This window comes from Pristiophorus japonicus, chromosome 13 (genome assembly GCF_044704955.1).
Source record: "Pristiophorus japonicus isolate sPriJap1 chromosome 13, sPriJap1.hap1, whole genome shotgun sequence".
Taxonomy (NCBI): domain Eukaryota; kingdom Metazoa; phylum Chordata; class Chondrichthyes; family Pristiophoridae; genus Pristiophorus; species Pristiophorus japonicus.
Window position 1 is genome coordinate 111,640,648 of NC_091989.1, and position 21,199 is coordinate 111,661,846.

General features: G+C 50.6%; 1 protein-coding gene across 1 annotated transcript in view; it reads left to right on the forward strand.

Moving 5' to 3' along the window:
* LOC139278169 (uncharacterized) overlaps positions 1-6,468 on the forward strand; it is a 101,201-nt gene extending 94,733 nt beyond the window's left edge. The window contains exons 6-9 of the mRNA XM_070896822.1: positions 1,089-1,236; positions 3,523-3,727; positions 4,912-5,101; positions 6,384-6,468. Of these exons, the coding sequence (XP_070752923.1) occupies positions 1,089-1,236; positions 3,523-3,727; positions 4,912-5,101; positions 6,384-6,468 (628 nt within the window). The remainder of the gene's footprint in view (positions 1-1,088; positions 1,237-3,522; positions 3,728-4,911; positions 5,102-6,383) is intronic.
* The last annotated feature ends 14,731 nt before the right edge of the window (positions 6,469-21,199 follow it).

The following is a 21,199-nucleotide window of genomic DNA, read 5'->3' on the forward strand; positions in this document are numbered from 1 at the left end:
AGGAAAGCTTGCTCCACTATCTTTTCTTTATTCATTATTGGGATTTGGGCATTGCTGGAAAGGCCTGTGTTTATTGTACATCCCCAATTGCCCTTGAGAAGGGGATGATGAGCTGCCTTCTTGAATCATTGCAGTCTGTGTGGTGAAGGTAATTCCACAGCGCTATTAGGGAGGGAGTTCCAGGATGAAGGAACGGTGATATATTTCCAAACCGGAATGCTGTATGTCTTGAAGTGAAACTTGGAGGTGGTGATGTTCTCATGCACCTGCTGCCTTTGTCCCTTTAGGTGGTAGAGGCTGTGGGATTGGGAGGTGCTGTCGAAGAAACCTTGATGAGTTGCTGCAGTGCAACTTGTAGATAATACGCTCTGCATCGGGGAGAGTGGTATCTGAGTTTTCAGAGTCTAATGGCTAGAGAAAGCATGGATGGCCCTGGTGGCCTTTTCACATCTTTCTATTTGTGTATATATCTATAAGTAACACTTAAGATCGGGTGACATGATGAATATAAAATATCTTACAAATGTTTTATAACATTGGGCCCTGCCACGGGGCCCCTCAGGACAGGAAATTTGGGCACTCCTGTGGTTGCACATGCAAAGGAACTTCGGGTATGCTGTGGGAGCATTTGGTTCAAATTCTGAGCAGTTTAGTTCCAATTTAAAGTAGGTATTTTCATTGTCGGAAAATCGTGTTATGCTTATGTAGAACATGCAAAGATATCTGCTTTTCAAATAAATGTAAATATTTTAGATAATAGCATAAATACAGATTATATTATGACAAGGATTGACATGTGATAAATAAGTGACATATTCAGAAAACTTTCCCAGGAAAAGCCAAATGGATGATTATTGCAGCTGTGACTTGCTACACCCTCCATCAGCGTGACACGTCACATCAGTGGTGCAAAGTCAATGGGGTAGAGTGTGACTTTGTGCAATAGTGTGAAATCGGTGAGAGCGAATCGTCAGCCCGGTTTACATCTTTCCTGATTTTTATTACTAAGGGACAAAGTTAAAATCTACCCTGAGTGAATTCCTATTTTTGTTATCAGGTCCAGTGCAAACTATCTGTTTATTTTACAGCTTGGGGTCCGATCTACATAAGGTACTGATGAATATGAACTTTCCCGAGGACAGTAAAACCTTTGTAACTCCAAATGTCAAGGCTGCTGTGATCAAAGTGAATCAGCGCTCCTATTTCGAATTTGGTGTGACTGCCAATTTCTCTTGGGTAAGTGTTTCCACGAGGTGGTGATTAAAAGTGTTGGAGAAAGAAAATGTTACACTGTGTGTTTGGTGATAAGGGAATCACAATTGCCCCTTTGATTGATGACATCATCAGAACGCGCACCGCCACGGACCCGCCCCGGAAGGTAAATTCACCTCAAATAGTCTTTTAACCACCTATCGGTACCAACGACAGGTTTTTGAGTCGATATACAGTGCATGCTCAAGACCGCCAGCGGCCTTTAAAGGCGTGTTGCGTATAGCAGCATTCTTGTCGGTGAGATTTATTTTGACTTTTCCAAACATTGCGAGTTGGCTTAATGACAGCGGGATTCAGTTATAGTGGGCCAGGCTCTTCAATCTCGACAACAAAGAGGATTTTTTCACACTTTTTGAAACATTGTGAGTTGGCTTATTGACAGCGGGATTGAGTGATCGTACGTCAGACTCTTCAATCTCGACAACAGAGAGCCGTGATTCTGGAGGCTCTGCTTGCAGAGGAGAACTAAATGGGGTCAGTGCTGGCAGCGGAGCACCTCCTGCACATTGTGTGTGGCAGGGAGACACGCAGGAGAAGGTGGCACCGGCTCCAACAGCTGCAGAGGCTGCGGACATGGCTGAGGGACAGAGAGGGCGACAGAGCTGAACCCAGAGAGGTGTTCCAGGAATAACCTCAGGAAGGGACTACCAACAGGAGGAAGGTCGGGTTTGCTGATCCCCCGCACAACATAGTGGACCAGATGGACATGAGGCAGCATGCACAGGAGGCAGATGTTTGTAGCAGCAGGTTGCAGAGGGTGAGGAGCAACATCAGCAGGAGGGCAGGAGGGAGAAGGCATTGAGGCAGCTGTGAGAGGAAGACGCCTGCACACACATGATGGCAGCAGGACCTATCTGTTGTGTATCTTTAAAGCATGCACTCCCATGTTCCACCACCAGGGAGCGCATCCCCTGAAGTCCCAAGGGATCCCAACATCCCTTGGGAGCACTGTATATAAGCCGGCCCCTCAGGTCTGTTCCTCACTCTGGAGTGTCTTAATAAAGACTGAGGTCACTGTTACTTTAACCTCCCTGTGTGCAGTCTCATCTGTGTTAGGAACACAATAACTGGCAACGAGAATACGAATCCAACGCAAAGATGCAGCAAACTGTGGGCATCCTGGAGAAGTTCTCGGGGGGTGAGGACTGGGAAGCCTATGTCGAATGGCTAGACCAGTACTTTGTAGCCAACGAGCTGGACGGAGAAGGAAGCGCTGCAAAAAGGAGAGCGGTCCTCCTCACAGTCTGCGGGGCACCGACCTACAGCCTCATGAAGAATCTTCTGGCTCCGGTGAAATCCACAGATAAGTCGTATGAGGAGCTGTGTACACTGGTTCGGGAGCATCTTAACCCGAGGGAGAGCGTGCTGATGGCAAGGTATCGGTTCTACACGTGCCAGTGATCTGAAGGTCAGGAAGTGGCGAGCTACATCGCTGAGCTAAGGCGACTTGCAGGACAATGTGAGTTTGATGGCCACCTGGAGCAAATGCTCAGAGACTTTTTTGTACTGGGCATTGGCCACGAGACCATCCTTTGAAAACATTTGACTGTAGAGACACTGACCCTCAGTAAGGCCATTGCGATAGCACAGGTGTTTATGTCCACCAGTGATAACACCAAACAAATCTCTTAGCACACAAGTGCTAGCAATGTTCATAAATTAACTGGAACTGTGTTTGCTAGCAGAAATGTACAGGGCAGAAACCACGAGTCTGCAACTGCCAGCAGGCCTCAGGTGACCCAGATGACTCAAAATCTGCAACAAAGGATGAATGCAAGGCAATTGTTATTGTGGAGCCTTCCATTCAGCCTATTTATGCTGCTTCAAAGGGTATGTTTGCAAGAGCTGTGGAACAATGGGGCACCTCCAACGAGCTTGCAGACAAGCTGCAAGCTCTGCAAAACCTGCAAACCATCACGTGGCAGACGAAGATCGGTCCATAGTGGATCAAAGCAATTTCGAGCCTCAGAGAGAGGGGGCAGATGCTGAAGTACACGGGGTGCACACATTTTCGACGAAATGGCCACCTATAATGCTAAATGTAAAATTGAATGGCTTACCCGTAGCCATGGAACTGGACACTGGCGCTAGCCAATCCATCATGAGTAAAAAGATGTTTGAGTGACTGTGGTGCAACAAGGCACTCAGACCAGCCCTGAGCCCCATCCAAATGAAACTGAGAACGTACAGCAAAGAGCTTATCACTGTCCTGGGCAGCTTACGGATGACCTGTGTCTCCGGAGACTGCAGTTCTGCAAGGATATCATGAGGGAGCTGTGCAATCTCCTGCAGCCAGACCTGCAGCCTCAAACAAGGTTGAGGACAGCTCTGACCGTCACATCAAAGGTGACCCTCGCACTCAATTTCTATGCGACTGGATCTTTTCGGGCTGCAACTGCAGATATCTCGAACATCTCCCAGTTCGCCGCACAAAGCTCCATTCTTCAAGTGACAGGTGCTCTGTATTAGAGGAGGAGGGACGACATATTCTTCCCTATGAACAGGGAGAAGGAGCAGGTGGAGCGGCAGACCAGATTCGTGAGGTTTGTGGGCTTCCCCAGAGTTCAGGGCATCACAGACTGCACCTGTGATGTATGTAGCACTCAAATCACTGACTCCACACAGTCTGGTGTTGTAGTAACTGCTGTGACCTTAGCCCTTTATTGTGTAACTCCAGAGTGCCTCTCAGGTGTGGTGGGCAGCCTTATATACTCTGTCTTGCAGGTACTTTCGGGTCTCCCACCACAGCTCCCTCTGTGGTGCACCATTGTAACTATACATTTAATGTACCTGGACAATACATAACATCTCACTCCCCCCCGCCTCCACCCTGCCATTTCCAAAAGCACATTGCCGGAAACCTCGGCCTTGTTCGTCCTAGTTGATTTGTGAGTGTGAGTCCATGACCATCCACTTCCCTCTTCCCCCCTCCATGTCGGGATTATGCTTGCGATCCGGTGCAAGCATGTGGTATTTGCAGTCCTTACATGGTTGATGAAGTACACAAACATAGCCCCCAATAGAAAGTAGGTACACATAGACAGTACATTTGTATGGTACATATAGATGCATTGAAGAGTTATATCAAAATGTTGCAGGTACACTGAACAGTTATTTAATCCCAGCTCCACTGGGTGAGGTATGGTGGCCGCATACTGCCCCTTTTTGCCCGAGGTAATGGGCTGCGCTGAGACAGGATATCGCAACTAGTGCGTTGCCTCTGTTCTCAGAAAATAGTTGCCTTTGCGACTCATCTGCAGCCGCTGAACCATTGCATGAATCACATTAAATCGGAAATTGCATTAGTCCATTGGTCATGTTAGTCACAGATCCATTAACCGTTTTACTTGTGCATTGTGATATTAACTTTTTTCACCAATCACATCAATCATTTTAATCACAGAAATCATTTTAGCATCAAAATATTAACTCGTCATAAATCACGTCATCTTACAAATCACAGTCATCATTTTGACTCACTCTTGCCCTTACAAAAGTCTCTTTATGGGGACCGCCAACGGTGTAAGGCCCCTTTAAGACTCCCGGGTACATTTCTCTTTTAAGACGCCATCTTGTTTTTCCCACGAGGCTTCCACTGGGCGTCATCATTTTAGGTGCTCTGCCTGCCTTTCTCTGCAGAACTCTGCTGCCACGAGGCTTGCCACCATCTTGAGCTTGCTGTGCTGAAGCCGAAAATGTCCCTGTCCTTGATCACTCGCATCTCGGAGATCTGCCCGTACTTGGAGAGCACTTCTTCCAGGGCCTGCTCGTCTGTGTCAAGATTGAGACCGCCGATGAACAGCTTTCCTTCTTCAGACCCTTTTGCGAGGTTGGTTTGCTGGGTGTTTTCCCTGCTGGACTCTAGCCTGCTACTGCCTAACAGTTCGCTCTTGACTCTCTCTCTCTCGATCCACCACACTTCGACCGCACCCGGGAGCCGCAACGCACCGGCCCCCGCTCCGCCGCATCCTCCGGAGCACCCCACACAGCTGACCTTTTTGCCCAGGAGCCGCCACACACACACACGTCCTCTGGAACTGGCCTCTGCCTGCGGGCCGACGGTGCATGCTGGAGCAGCCCGTCGAAGCCCTTCTCTCTCCTCCAGCTCGGTCGGCACTGCTGCTTGTGAACAGGGGGGACAGCGGTCTGTGGAGGAATGAAGCCTTCCCAACTCCCACGGACCTTTCCCATCCATCTCCTGCCGAGTAGCATCGGCACATCACCTGCAATGATCCACAAAGGTAAACCATGCTTCTCGTCCCCATGAGATACCTGCACATCCGCTCTGCCAAGAACAGGTATCAGTTCCTTGGTGTAGTTGCGCAGCTTTGCTGTGACTGGGGCCAGCTTGGGTTGATCCACAGTTTATCAAAAGTTTTCTTACTCATCAGCGACTGACCCGACCCCGTGTCCACTTCCATATTCACTGGGACTCCGTTAATCTTGACTTCCATAATCACTGGGGCCTAATCGTCAGTACAAGTATACAGTCCAAACGCATCATCTTCTTCTACCTGCTCCTCGCCGGATAGCAGATCATCTACCATCTCCTCAGCCACACAATGTGTTCTTTTGCACATACGCTGAAGGTGCCCTTTCTTGTGGCAGGTATTGCACGTATACTCCACAAACCTGCACCGGTGAGCCCCATGGCTTCCTCCGCAGCGCCAGCATGGTGCTACTCGATTAGCCCCTCTTGACGGACTCTGAGTTCCAGGATCCTGAAGTCTGTGCTCTCTGCCCTGGGCAAAGCCACGTTCTGCAGTTTTGTCCGTGACGGGTGCTATCCTGTGATTAGTACCTGCCGGGTTCGAGACCGTGTGGATCATCTGCTTGGTGCTGCAAGTCAAGGTCATAAATGCCTGGCTGATGTTGATGGCTTGCTGCAGGCTGACTGTAGGTTCAGTGGATAGCAGCTTGTGAAGGAAACCCTCATGGCCAATCCCCATAACAAAGACGTTTCGCAATGCCTCGTCAAGGTGTGTGCCAAAATCGTATGGCGCCGCGAGTCTCCTGATGTCCGCAGCATATTTGGTGATATCCTGGCCCTCAGGTCTGCAGTGGTGGTAGAATTTGTGCCTGGCCATGAGGGTGCTCTCCTTCGGTTTCAGTTGGTCTCGAATGAGTTCAATCAGCTGCTCATATGACATGTCCTTGGTGCTTGCGGGTGCCAGCAAATCCCTGACGAGACGGTAAACCTCATCGCCACAACTGGAAAGCAATATCGCCTTACGCTTCTCTCTCAGTGCGTTCGTGTCCCCCGTCAGGTCGTTTGCTATAAAGTAGTATTCGAGCCTTTCCGTAAAGGCATCCCAGTCATTACCCTCTGTGAAATCCTTTAGCGAGCCCAAAGTAGTCATGGTTGCGTGAAGCTCATCCGTGTCCTCGTCGCCAATTTGTGATGTATATAGCACTCAAATCACTGACTCCACACAGTCTGGTGTTGTAGTAACTGCTGTGACCTTAGTCCTTTATTGTGTAACTCCAGAGTGCCTCTCAGGTGTGGTGGGCAGCCTTTTATACTCTGTCTTGCAGGTACTTTCAGGTCTCCCACCACAGCGCCCCCTGTGGCACACCATTTTAACTATACATTTACATAACAGCACCCACGTGGCATTGAGGGTGTCATAGAACAATCCCAAGATCTTCCGAAACTGTAAGGGATTCCACTCCCTCAATGTCCAGCTGGTGTGCGACCACATCATGGCAGTTGATGCCCAGTATCCTGACAGCAGCCACGATGCTTTCATCCTACGCCAGACCGGTGTACCAGGCGTCTTTGCTGGGCCAAACCAAGATTGCGGCTGTCTCCTTGGAGACAAGGGCTACCCACTCTGCACTTGGCTGCTGACTCCCTTTCGACATCCCAGAACTGCTGCACAACAATCGCACATTGACTCATTCAGCCACCAGGTGCATCATTAAACAGACCATCGGAATCTTTAAACAGAGGTTCCGTTGCCCGGATCGCTCAGGCAGAGTACTGCAGTACTTGCCTGAGCGGGTCTCCCTATTCATGGTCATCTGCTGCATGCTTCACAACCTGGCAATCATGAGGCCACAACCATTGGAGGATGAGGGAGGCAGCATTACCACCTGACCAGCACGAGGAGGAGGAACAGGAGGAGGAGGAACAGGAGGAGGAGGAGGAGGAGGAGGAACAGGAGGAGGAGGAGGAACAGGAGGAGGAGGAGGAGGAGGAGAGGGAGGAGGAGGAGGAGGAACAGGAGGAGGAGGAGGAGGAGGAGGAGGAACAGGAGGAGGAAGAGGCAGGGGAGGAGGACGAGGAGGAACAAGAGGAGGAGGAGGAGGGAGAGGAGGACCAGGAGGAGAAGGCACAGGAGGAGGACGAGGATTCTGGTTGGCGACCACGCAGGAGATGGCGTTGCCATCCAGACCCTGCAAGGGAAGTCCGAAACCGTCTCATTGCTGCTCGTTTCCACTGAGTTCATGACACTTTAGCCTTCACCTGTGCATCTCCATGGGCAAACCAATGAGCCCTGTCACACAGCATTCCCCACAGTCAAATGAGAGACCTGCACAGAAAATCAAATCCAAAAAAAGATTTTTACATCAGAAATTATGGATCCACAAAACATACACATAATCAATTCTCACCCTTGTGCATTTCCTTATAACCCCTCTTACACATTCCTATTCTCGAACTACGCTGTGGTGTCTCCCCTGGCTGCATCATGGCTCTGGGAAGGCTGCTGTGTTTCAGGTGTAGAAGATACAGATGTCCTTCTCGGATGCACTCGACCAGCTCTGGCACTGGAAGGGCCAGCTGCAGATGGGCCGCATCCTCCTTGGCACCTTCAGTCGGAATTGGCTGGGGCGATTCCATGCTTAGCAGCAATGGTGGAGTGGCAGGTCTCGGCTCAGTACTGCTGTGATCGTGAGAGACCACATTGGGATCCTGATCTGATGAGCCTGCGCCACTCCACCGGGGGCAGCACCTCACCATCCCCACCAATCTGCTGGTGCACAGGTCGGTGGGGTGGCACGACACCGGAAGGTCCCCCGTGGACTGTGGTGGACCCAGCCGTGATAGCAGCAGTCTGATCTCATGTGGCATCCAGCTGAGACTGCATGAGAGCAGACATAGTCTTGATGCCCCCAGAGACGACAGCAGTAAGATGCTCCATGGCCTGTTGCCCAGAGTGCATGAGAGCATTCTGAGCTTCCAGACCAGCGGCCATCCTCTCCAAAACGGCACTCAGATGTTCCCTTGCACCTGTGCTGTATTGGCAGCTGCCACATCGCCCACGACATGCGGCATCACAGCTGGATCTGCACGGTCGCTCTGGGAGTCCACCATTGCCTGCACACTGGCAATGATAGGTTCCATGGTGTTCACAGAGCTGTCCACAATACAGGAGGCAGACTCCTCCACGCTCCTGACCACTTGCGACAGGCTCTCGGGCATCCTTCCCATTTCCCGCAACATCTGGGAATGCTGACCTCCACCCTTCCTTCAAAACCCCCAACATTGATGGACTCATCTGAATCCTCTGCTTCAGAACTCGCGCGTGAACTCGCCCCCTAGAGAGATGGCACCCGAGGTTCCCTTTGCCTTTGACCATGCTGCAGCCCGGTAGGCCCCGGTGCATCACCCAGTGCTGACTCCTCTCCTAAATCTAACTGCAATGACCATCTACACCCAGTATCTGAGCTGGAGCGTGCGAGTGTAGGAAGCAGTGACAAGGTGCTGGCAGCACTGTTCCCCTCTTCATCGTTCTCATCGGACATGCCGGCAATATCTGCAATCGGCTCAAGGGTCTCGTCCTGGCGCTGGATCGCACTTGCCTCTAGGGTCTCGGTCCCGCTGTGGCTCACACTCGGGGTCTCATTTGCAATCATAAATGGCACAAGGGGTCCCGTCAGGGTGAGGTAGGGCATTGGACCATGCAGCAAGCAACTTGCACACAATCATAAGCAACTGACTGGTAGAGCATTGGACTGTCAGGGAGAGATGGCATTAAAGTAAGGCCTTCACTTACCCATGCTGCCCCGAGTGGGATCCACATGACCGGCAGCCACAGGGAAGGCAACATGTGTGTCCACTAGCCGCTGCACCCTCTCTACTACATCAGTCAGCTGTTGGATATCGGTCTTGCTCCCACCAGTGCTCTGCTGCTGCAAACGCTTGTGAGAGACATTGGCCTGCAAAGCAAAGATGTAACATTGTCATGAGGCCTCGGCAATTAGTGCAAGTGTGGGTCCATTACATGCAGTGTAACTCTCACATGAAAGGGACCCTCCATTGTGAGTATACACATATAGAAATACATGCCTAAGCAATCACTGCTTCACTAACTATATTGTGAAGGTGGGAAATAAGAGTAGGTGAAGGAGAGGCTTGCAGATGAAAGGTGGGGGAACATACTCACTTTCATCAGTCGAATGATATCGTTTGGCCTTTTGCTACATTGGGTGGCTTGCGGTCATGAATGGAGCTCCCCGACACCTCCACAGCGATCTGTCTCCAGGGATTCACAAACACAGCGTGAGTGGGTCTGTCTGTGTCTGGATACAGAAGGTGCCTCCACAGCTTGGATCAGGGTCTCAAGTTCCACATCTGAGAACAGCTGGCCCTCCTTAGACCACTTGGATTATCCATTCCTTCGAAAGCAACAGAGACATACTCAGTGCTCAGGGCCTCGCTGCAAAACCTGCCCTTTAACCTGCCAGGGAGCAGCTGCCTCGTGATGAGCAAATCGGCAGCAGCTGAATTTCGTGACACAATCAGCCGCTCCGCCCCCACCCCGCTGCAAACAGCCCAATCCCACCACCACTACAGCACCGCTCCTTTCTTTCTGCAAAAGTGCTGAATTTCCCTCGAATGGCCGCCACATCCATTGCAGCGGTAATGAATGGCAAAAAGTGGAAGGCGCACCTCGTTTCGGGCAGTGGACAATTTCGGCCCCAACTTGTTTAGATCAGTTATCCCCTGGGCTGGGATCACTCAACACTTCGACTGCAACCGCAACAGAAGATTCCTTCAGATCATTAATAACTGGATCATTTTTAACAAAGAAGAATAGTTAAATGAAAACTGCTCAGATGAGCTCTGACCCTACAAGGCCTGTTTGAGGCGATACAACAACTTGCATGTGTAGAAGCATCACTAATGTAGAAGAGTGACCTGAGGCCACCAGCAGAGTAATGGGAAAAAAGTGGATATTGAACGAAAGGAGATATTAGGAGGGATAACCAAAAGCTTGGTCAAAGAGGTGGGTTTGAAGGAGACTCTTAAAGGTATCAAGAAAGGTGGAAGTGTTTAATGAGCTAATACCAGAGCATGCAGTTCAAATGTCTGACCACACGGCAGGGGAGGGGAGTTCACAAGCCCAGACTCAGACAAGTGGAGAGTTCAGGGAAGGGGTTGAAGGGCTGGAGGAGGTTACAGAGATGGAGAGGGCTGTGGCCATGGAGTGATTTAAACACAAAGATGAGAATTTAAAATGTAATGTTGCAAGGAGTGGGCGCAATGACTTGAAACCAATGTGGGTCAGTGAGGATGTGCGAGGTGGACTTGGTGTGGGACAGCATACGGGCAGTAGAGTTTGGATGAACTAATGTTTAGAGAGTGGAGGATTGAAGTAATTGATTCTGGCAGTGAAAAAGGCATGTAGGACAGTTTCAGAACAAATAGTCTGAGGTTGTGGCAAAGGTGGATAATGTTATGGAAGTGAAAGTAGGCGGTTTTTGTGACGGAGCTGATATAGGGTTGGAAGCTCAGTTCAGGGTTGAACAGGATGCTGAAGTTGTGAACAGTCTGGTTAAGTCTGAGACAGTGGCTGGGGAAGTGGATGGAGTTGATGGTGAGGATATGAAGTTTTTGGCAGGGCCGGAGATGGTTGTTGATTTCTGGTAGATCCAGAGGATGGTGGTGGATGAGGTGAGCAATCCGTTAAGAGGTGGACTGAGAAACACTTCAGTGAGAAGAGGACTGGTGTGAATTGTTAAGCTGCATTATTTTACAGATAGCAAGTTAACATACAGAGTAACAGGGATGTGATTCTACATCTCTGTTTTGACTGAGAGTCACTTCTATGACTGAAGTTTCAGTTCCTGATCATTAAAAGGTACTTGTGAAACTTGCTGAGAATTTAAAGGGACCTCTAGATAGTGAAATAATGGATTTCTCTCTGGCGATTCCATTGTGTCTGCGCTTTGAGGAGGAGGATGATGAGAACATGGAGAAGGAAAGGATGGAAACCAAGAGAGAGCAGCAACATGTACGAAGCAACATGATCTGCAGATGTCCACATCACAGGGTCTACAGACTATGGAGGACTGGTCTGCGCAGTGTCTGAGAAGACAGTGTTTTGCCTCTGACACCATCACAGAGATGTGCCAGCTGTTGGAACCTGACTTGTAGACTCGTTCCACCAGGGCAGTGCCTTGTCTGTGGCTGTGAAGGTTACAGCAGCAATTAATTTGTTTCCAGGTGTCTTCTGGTGACATTAGTCATAGCTGTTAGTCAGCAATTCATCACTGCATTAGACAAGCCATATATGTCCCGTTCAAGAACACATCTAAACTTATTCAGCTCCTCATTGACCCAGCAAAGGGGTGTGAGAGAGAGATTCCAGAATGCCTGTACTCAACGGCTACACTGTATTTGTCTTGCTACACTGCTCGTCCGACATTCAGTCCTGGATGGGCCTCAATTTCTTCTCGTTAAACGTTAAGAAGACTGAAGCCACTGACTTCAGCGCTCACCACAAACTCCGTACCCAAGCCAATAATTGCCTGCCCTTCCCCAGCCACTGCCTCAGGCTGAACCAATCTTGGTATCATATTCAACACTGATTTGGGCTTCCGACCCTGTTATGTGTTTAACCCCTTGCACCCTGTATTACATCACCACCAGAGGGCCTACCTGTTAGAGTCCCAAAGAATCCCAGCATCCCTTGGGAGCACGGTATATAAGCAGGCCACCCACGAGGTACCTGCACTCTGGAGTCTTATTAAAGGGGCTAAGGTCACACTTGCTCATTGTTCACAGTACTCAGTTTCATCCTTTATTATGAGTGTATCAATTGGCGACGAGGTAACAAACAGCTGCGCGAAAATGCAAAGAACAGTTGGTATCCTGGAGAAGTTCTCAGATGGGGATGATTGGGAACCTTCGTGGAGAGACTCGACCAATACTTTGTGGCCAACGAGCTGGAAGGGGACGAGAACGCTGCCAAACAAAGGGCAATCCTCCTTACTGTCTGTGGGGCAACAGCATATGGCCTCATGAAGAACCTTCTGGCTCTGGTGAAAGCAACAGCTAAATGCTATGAAGAATTGTGTACGTTGGTCCGGGAGCACCTAAATCCGAAGGAAAGCGTTTTGATGGCGAGATATCAGTTCCACACGTGTCAACGGTCGGAGGGCCAGGATGTGGAGAGCTATGTCGCCGAACGAAGGCGCCTCGCAGAACATTGCGAATTTGAGGGATTCCTGGAACACATGCTTTGAGACTTTTTTGTACTGGGCATTGGCCATGAGGTAATCCTTTGCAAACTGTTGACTGTTCCGAATCTAAGCAAGGCCATAATGATAGCCCAGGCATTTATGTCCATCAGTGATAACACCAAACAGATTTCGCAGAGTAAAGAAGTTTCGGCCAGTACTGTGCACAAAGTAACGTTGTTTCTGATCAGGAATATACATGGCAAAATGTACACGCTGGCGGCTGCTGCACGACCTCAGATGACCCAGAGTCCTCCATCAATCGTTAATGTGAGGCAGTTAACACCTTGTTGGTGTTGTGGAGGTGATCATCGGCCCCATCAATGATGCTTCAAGCACTATGCGTGCAACGATTGCAGAACAATGGGACACCTCCAGCGAATGTGCAGGCGAGCTGCAAACCCTGCAAACCCTGCAAACCACCACGTTGCAGAGGAAGATCGATCCACTGTGGATCAGGCTGAATTGGAAACTCGTACCGAGGAGGCACAAGTGTATGGGGTACACACACTCACCACGAAATGACCACCAATAATGTTGAAAGTTGAACTGAACGGAATTCCAGTATCCATGGGACTGGACACGGGTGCGAGTCAGTCCATAATGAGTAAAAAGGCCTTTGATAGGCTGTGGTGCAACAAAGCACACAGGCCCAAGCTCAGCCCCATTCACACCAAACTAAGGACTTACACCAAGGAACTAATCCCTGTAACTGGCAGTGAAGAAGTCAAAGTCTCCTATGATGGAGCGGTACACAAACTCCTGCTGTGGATAGTGCCAGGGGATGGCACCACGCTGTTTGGCAGAAGCTGGCTGGGAAAAATCCGCTGGAACTGGGACGACATCCGAGCGCTTTCTTCCGTTGATGATGCCTCATGTTCTGAGCAGATTTCTATCATTGTTCGAGCCAGGCATTGGAAGCTTCTCGGGGGCGAAAGTGCAGATCCATTTCGTTCCCGGTACGTGACCCATCCACCACAAGGCATGGGCGGTACCATATATGATGCGTGACAAAGTGGAAATTGAGCTGGACAGGCTGCAGCAAGAAGGCATCATGGCGCCGGTGGAATTCAATGAGTGGGCCAGTCCAATTCTCCCGGTACTTAAAGAAGACGGCACGGTCAGAATTTGTGGGGACTTTAAAGTATTGATTAACCGTTTTTCGCTGCAGGATCAGTACCTGCTACCCAAGCAGATGACTTATTTGCGACCCTGGCTGGAGGGAAGACGTTCACCAAGCTGGACATGTCGCAGGAGCTGGAGGAGTCTTCAAAAGGCCTCACCTGCATCAACATGCACAGCCTGTTCATCTATAACAGATGCCCTTTCGGGATTCGATCAGCCGCAGGAATCTTCCAACGGAACATGGAGAGCCTGCTAAAGTCGGTCCCTCGCACTTGGTTTTCCAGGACGACATACTGGTTACAGGTTGGGACATCGTTGAGCACTTGAAGAATCTGGAAGAGGTTCTTAGTCGGTTGGATCGCATCGGACTCAGGTTGAAACGCTCGAAGTGTGTTTTCTTGGCGCTGGAGGTTGAGTTCTTGGGAAGAAGAATCGCAGCAGACGGCATCACACCCACCGATGCCAAAACGGAGGCCACCAAGAACGCGCCGAGACCGCAGAACGTGATGGAGCTGCAGTCGTGCTTGCGATGTGTCGTCATACGGGGTCATGTGTGCGTTGCAACAGGCTAACGAATCGGGGATTTTGCAACAGGTCGCTTATGCGTCCAGGAGTTTGTCCAAGGCAGGAAGGGCCTACAGCATGATTGAAAAAGAGGCTCTGGCATGTGTTTATAGGGTTAAAAAAAAAGCACCAGTACTTGTTTTGTCTCAAGTTTGTGCTTGAAACTGACCACAAACCGCTCATATCGCTGTTCTCTGAGAGCAAAGGGATTAACTCCAATGCCTCTGCCCGCATCCAAAGTTGGACGCTCACGCTATCGGCATACAACTATGTAATCTGCCACAGGCCGGGCACAGAAAACTGTGCTGATGCTCTCAGTCGGCTACCAGTGCCCACCACCGGGGCGGAAATGGCACAGCCTGCGGACTTGCTCATGGTAATGGATGCATTTGAAAATGAAAAGTCACCTGTTACGGCCCACCTGATCAGGACCTGGACCAGCCAGGATCCTTTACTGTCCTTGGTAAAAAACTGTGTCCTCCATGGGAGCTGGTCCAGCGTTCCAGCGGAGATGCAGGAGGCGACCAAGCCGTTCCACAGGCGCAAAGACGGAATGTCCCTGCAGGCGGATTGTCTGTTGTGGGGTAATCGCTTGGTCTTGCCCAAGAAAGGCAGAGATATGTTCATCTGTGAACTGCACAGCACCCACCCAGGCATTGTAATGATGAAAACCACAGCCAGATCCCATGTGTGGTGGCCCGGCATCGACTCAGATTTAGAGTCATGCGTGCGCCAGTGCAACACTTGTTTTCAGCTGAGCAATGCACCCAGAGAGGCACCGCTAAGTTTGTGGTCATGGCCCTCCAAACCGTGGTCGAGGATCCACGTGGACTATGCAGGCCCATTTCTGGGCAAAATGTTCTTGGTTGTCGTGGATGCTTACTCAAAATGGATTGAATGTGCAATAATATCTGTAAGCACGTCCATGGCCACCATTGATAGCCTACGAGCCATGTTTGCCACGCATGGCCTGCCTGATGTCCTAGTCAGCGACAATGGGCTGTGTTTCACCAGTGCTGAATTCAAGGAATTAATGACCTGCAATGGGATCAAGCACGTCACATCTGCCCCGTTCAAGCCCGCATCCAATGGCCAGGCAGAACGGGCAGTTCAGACCATCAAGCAACGCTTGAAATGCGTGTCGGAAGGTTCCCTGCAGACCTGACTGTCCCGAGTGTTGCTCAGCTACCGCACCAGACCCCACTCAGTCAACGGGCTTCCCCCAGCCAAGCTGCTCATGAAAAGGGCGCTCAAAACAAGGCTCTCTCTTGTCCACCCTGATTTCCATCAACAAAGTGTGTACCATGACCGCGCAAATGGCTCGCTAGCACGGTCATAGCCAAAGAGGAGAGTAGGGTGTTTGAGGTCAAATTGGCCAATGGACTAACATGCAGAAAACATTTGGACCAAATCAAATTGCGGTTCACCAATAGCTACGAACAACCCGAAGAAGACACCACCAACTTTGACCCTCCACAACACACACACAAGTGGCAACCGATATCATGGTTGACCACGAAGCCAAACTCACCATCCCAGCAGCCCAGCAAGGCTGGCTGCCCAGCAGTCCAGTGAAGAACTAACCAACTCACCCACACCCACACCCACATTTGTACCGAGATGATCAACAAGGGAGCGAAAAGCCCCAGATTGTCTCACCCTGTAAATAAGTGTACTATTAACTTTACGAGGGAGTGAAGTTATGTATTTAATCCTTGGCAATCTGTATTACATCACCCACAGAGGGCCTACCTGTTGGCGTTGCAAGGGATCCCAGCATCCCTTGGGAGCATGGTATATAAGCAGGCCACCCACGAGGTACCTGCACTCTGGAGTCTTATTAAAGGAGCTAAGGTCACACTTGCTCATTGTTCACAGCACTCAGTTTCATCCTTTATTCTGAGTGTATCAGACCCCATATGCTCTCCATTACAAAGACCACATTCATTCACCTCCTTAACGTCAGCCACCTTCACCCCTGCCTCAGTCTACTTACCGCAAGATATTTTACCTGGATTGTGCTTGCGGGGCGGGAGATCAGCAGGGTGCGCTTTGATGATGCACTTAGATGGGTTTGGCAGAGGCAGAGGTGGGAACCTCCGGGAAAACCACTGAGGAGAATTTCGCGAGCGGCGGCCATTCGACAGAAAATTGGTGGTCATTCGACACCGCCGCATGGCCGCCACTTTTCGGCGGTAACAGGCCTTATCGGGAGGCTGAGTTTTGCCCCCCCCCCCCCCAGCCTCCCCCGCAGTCTCTAAACCACCCTCTAAATCTCATGCGGGGCCATTTTCAGAGCTGGTGCCCGGAAGTGCCAGATCGGGTGACGGTGCCTCTTCTTCTCCATAACTCTCCTCCTCTACTTCTTACTGCACAGGCTTGGCTGCTGGCAGTCCTTGGGTATCTGACAGGAGAAAGGTACAAAGGTCGGGAGGGGGGAAGCAAGATGTGCATGCTTACACCATCAGTAGCTTAAGATGATGGGATATGGCATTTGAGAAGATACTGTGGGATGAAGGGGAAGTGAGAAGAAGGATTAGTTATGAGCATAACGTCCTCATCAATGCTTTCAGCCTCGCTGATCGCCACGGCCTCAGTGATGGCCCCTCCAATTACATCTAGAGCCGTCTCCTCCAGCCGGGTCAGGTTCTGCAGCTGGGCTTGCCCCCTGCCTGTTTGTTCCTGCTCGTGCTGGTTATGCGCCACCTTGGCCTGCAGGGGAAAGGGAAGTGTGTCATTGAATGTGGTGCAATGTGTTTGGGGGATGTGCCTGCCATGGTTGAATAGCTGGTTGAATGTGCAAGGTGTGAAATGTGGGTGTGAGGCTTGCCGCAGTGATAAGTGTGTGAGGGTGAGGTGAAGCTATGATTGTGAGGTATGAGTGGTGATTGCTCGATTGTTGGGAGGTGAGTGGTGCGGGTGTCGTACATTCAGCAGTGTGTGAGGCTAGTGGTGCAGTTGATGGGATATGGCATTTGAAGATGCATTTACTCACCTTGACCACACGTGTGAGGTCACTAAACTTCTTCCAGCACTGGATCCATGTCCTGAGGGCAACTCTGTTAGCATTAACGGCTTCTGCGATCTCCTCCCATTGCCTTCTACAGACTGTCTGGAGGTTCTCCTGCCCCACTGTGGGTAGAGGATCTGTCTCTTCCTGTAGACCTCCGACACCAAGGCCTCCAGTGCTGCATCCAAGAACCAAGGTGCCCTTTCTTTGCCGTGTTGTGACAGTGCTCATTTCCCGTTTGCTTAGCTCGAACTAAAATGAGGTAGTTCTGTAACAAAGCACTTCCCCTCTAAGAAGTGCAGACAGTGTTTCACTCTGCAGGCACCCTTTAAATACAGAGCAGACTTCCCACGACATTGAACCCCCTGCTGAGCGCGAGCCAACCAGCAGCGCGTTCAGTGCTGGGCTCAGTGTTTCAATCATGTTAATGAGCAGGCGGCACGCATTTCATGTGCTCCCAGCATTACTGTCAATGGGCGCGGGGAGATCGCGCATCGCCATCCCTGTACCTGTTTTAGGGCTTTATCCAATTCTACCCCCATAATGTTACTGAGTCCGACCTGAAAAACCCCTTCAGTGAAACAGAACAGAGGAGAGACAGAATGCTGTGGCAGGCGCTAATGGGGCGCAAACCCCTTTTTGTCCGAAAGCGCCTCCTCCGCAATTGCCTCCATCACATTGGAGGCGATAATGGTTTTGCGCTGTGCCTGCATTTTGCGCCCCGGGCCATGTTGCCATTTTGTTTGGTGGCCCGAAAAAGGCGGCCGTTGTTTTGGCTGGGCCGCTAGCATGCAGCCCAGCAATCCCTCTTGTGTGCCGGGCCGCTGGCCTGTTCAAAAATGTTGGTGGTGGCCCAGTGGTGGCCAACAAAGGGCCATGCAGAGTCTGCACTGACCCTCCCCTCTAAATGAAGGGGAGGGGTGTTGTGGTGAGTCAGCGCTACACGGAGCGGGCACCTAGTGCTGACATCATCAGCGCCATGCTGACCTGTTGAGCGCAGCGCTAAGCTGCGCGCCCATCCCCCACGGCTGCCCTGGGAGCCCCCGAAATGACCTGGAGTGCCTGAGACAGCGCTCCACCTCATTTCAGGGCACTATGGCCCATTTCAATGAGAGGGGCAGGACAAGGCCCAAGTCCAGTTACCTCCCCCAAACCCTGGCGCGGGGCAATTTTGGTCCCTTTTACTCTTATTCTCATATCCTCTTTTAATAAAGCCAAAATACCATTTGCTTTCTGAATGGCTTGCTGTACCTGCATGTTAACCTTCAGTGGTTGGTGTACAAGGACACCCAGGTCCCGCTGAACATCAACATTTCCCAATCTCTCACCCTTTAAAAAAATACTCTTTGCATCCTCCTATCAACTTACATTCCCACCTAGCTTTGTATTGTCAGAAAACTTGTATATATTACATTTGGTCCCCTCATCCAAATCACCGATATAGATTGTGAATAGCTGAGGCCCAAGTGCTGATCCTTGCGGTACCCGACTAGTTGCAGTCTGCCATCATCATCATCATAGGCAATCCCTCAGAGTCAAGGATGACTTGCTTCCACACTAAAAATGTGTTCTCAGGTGACTGAAGAGTCCAATGCGGGACCTACAGTCTCGGTCACAGGTGGGGCAGACGATGGTTGAAGGAACGGATGGGTGGGAGGCCTGGATTGCCGCGCGCTCCTTCGGCTGTCGACCCTTGGCTTCATCTTGCTCTCAGCGAAGAGACTCGATGTGTTCAGTGCCTGCCCGGATGCTTTTCCTCCACTTTGGGTGGTCCTGGGCCAGGGATTCCCAGGTATCGGTGGGGATGTTACATTTTTTCAAGGAGGCTTTGAGGGTGTCCTTGAAGCTTTTCCTCTGCCCACCTGGGGCTCGCTTGCCGTGTCGGAGCTTGGAGTAGAGTACTTGTTTTGGGAGTCTCGTGTCAGGCATTGTGGACGATGTGGCCAGACCAGTGAAGCTGATCGACCGTGGTCAGTGCTTCGATGCTGCAGATGTTGGCCTGAGCGAGAACATCTCTCAGGTTGGTGCGCCTATTCTGCCAGTGAATTTTCAGGATCTTGCGGAGGCAGTGTTGGTGTTAGTTCTCCAGTGTTTCGAGGTGCCTGCTTACATAGTCTGTGTCGCTGAGCCATATACAAGGGTGGATATCATCACTGCTCTGTAGACCATGAGCTTGGTGCCAGGTTTGAGATTGTGGTCTTCAAACACTCTCTTCCTCAGGTGATTGAAGGCTGCGGTAGCACACTGAAGGCGGTGTTGGACCTCGTCGTCGATATCTGCCCTTGTTGACAGTAGGCTCCCTAGGTATGGAAAATGGTCCACGTTGTCCAAGACCTCGACGTGGATTGTGATAACCGGGGTCAGTGCTGTGTGGCAGGGGCAGGTTGGTGGAGGACCTTTGTCTTACGGATGTTTAGTGTAAGGCCCATGCTTTCGTACGCCTCGGTGAAGATGTTGACGATGGTTTAGAGTTCGGCCTCCGAGTGTGTGCAGACGCAACCATCACCTGCGTACTGTAATTCGATGACAGAGGATGGGACGACCTTGGATCTGGCCTGGAGGCGGCAGAGGTTGAATATATTCCTATTTGTCCTGTAATTTATCTCCACTCCAGTGGGGAGCTTACTGACGGTGAGATGGAGCATTGCAGCAAGAAAGATCGAGAAGAGCGTTGGTGCGATGAAACAGCCTTGCTTGACCCCGGTCTGAACGTGGAATAAGTCTGTGATGGAACTGTTGGTCAGGATCACAGTGTGCATGTCATCATGGAGCAGGTGGAGGATGGTGACAAACTTTTAAAGGCAGCCAAATCTGAGGAGGACGTTCCATAATCTCTCACAGTTGACAGTGTCGAAGGAGTTTGTGAGGTCAAAGAAGGCCATATACAAGGGTTGGTGATGTTCCCTGCATTTCTCTTGTTTCCGCCGCATGGTGAAGATCATGTCCATTGTGCCCCTTAGTGGGCAAATCCGCATTGTGACTCTGGGAGGAGCTCTTCAGCCATGGGAAAAAGGCTGTTGAGGATGATTCTTGCGATGATTTTCCCGGTGGTCGACAACAGGGAGATTCCTCTATAGTTACTGCAGTCGGCCTTGTCATCTCTCTTGAAGATGGTCACGATTACAGCATCTCTGAGATGTCCTGGCATTCCTTCCTCCTTCTAGGTAAGAGATGAGATCATGGATTCGTGCCAGTAGTGCTTCTCCGCCACGTTTTAGTGCTTCGGTGGGGATTCCATCTGCTCCTGATGACTTGTTGTTCTTCAGTTGTCGGATGGCCTTTTCAACCTCGTGCCGGGTTGGGGATGTGCTGAGATGGTGGTGGGTGGCATGCTGTGTGATGGAGTCGAGGACACACATTAAAGACAGAGTCTCGGTTAAGGCGTTTCTTGAAGTGCTCCCTCCAGCGGGTACTGACTGCCTCTCTTTCCTTGATAAGCACCTCTCTGTTCTTGGTCAGTAGTGGGGTAGCGCCTTACAGAGAAACATAGAAACATAGAAAATAGGTGCAGGAGTAGGCCATTCGGCCCTTCGAGCATGCACAGCCATTCAATGAGTTCATGGCTGAACATGCAACTTCAGTACCCCATTCCTGCTTTCTCGCCATACCCCTTGATCCCCCGAGTAGTAAGGACTACATCTAACTCCTTTTTGAATATATTTAGTGAATTGGCCTCAACAACTTTCTGTCGTAGAGAATTCCACAGGTTCACCACTCTCTGGGTGAAGAAGTTTCTCCTCATCTCGGTCCTAAATG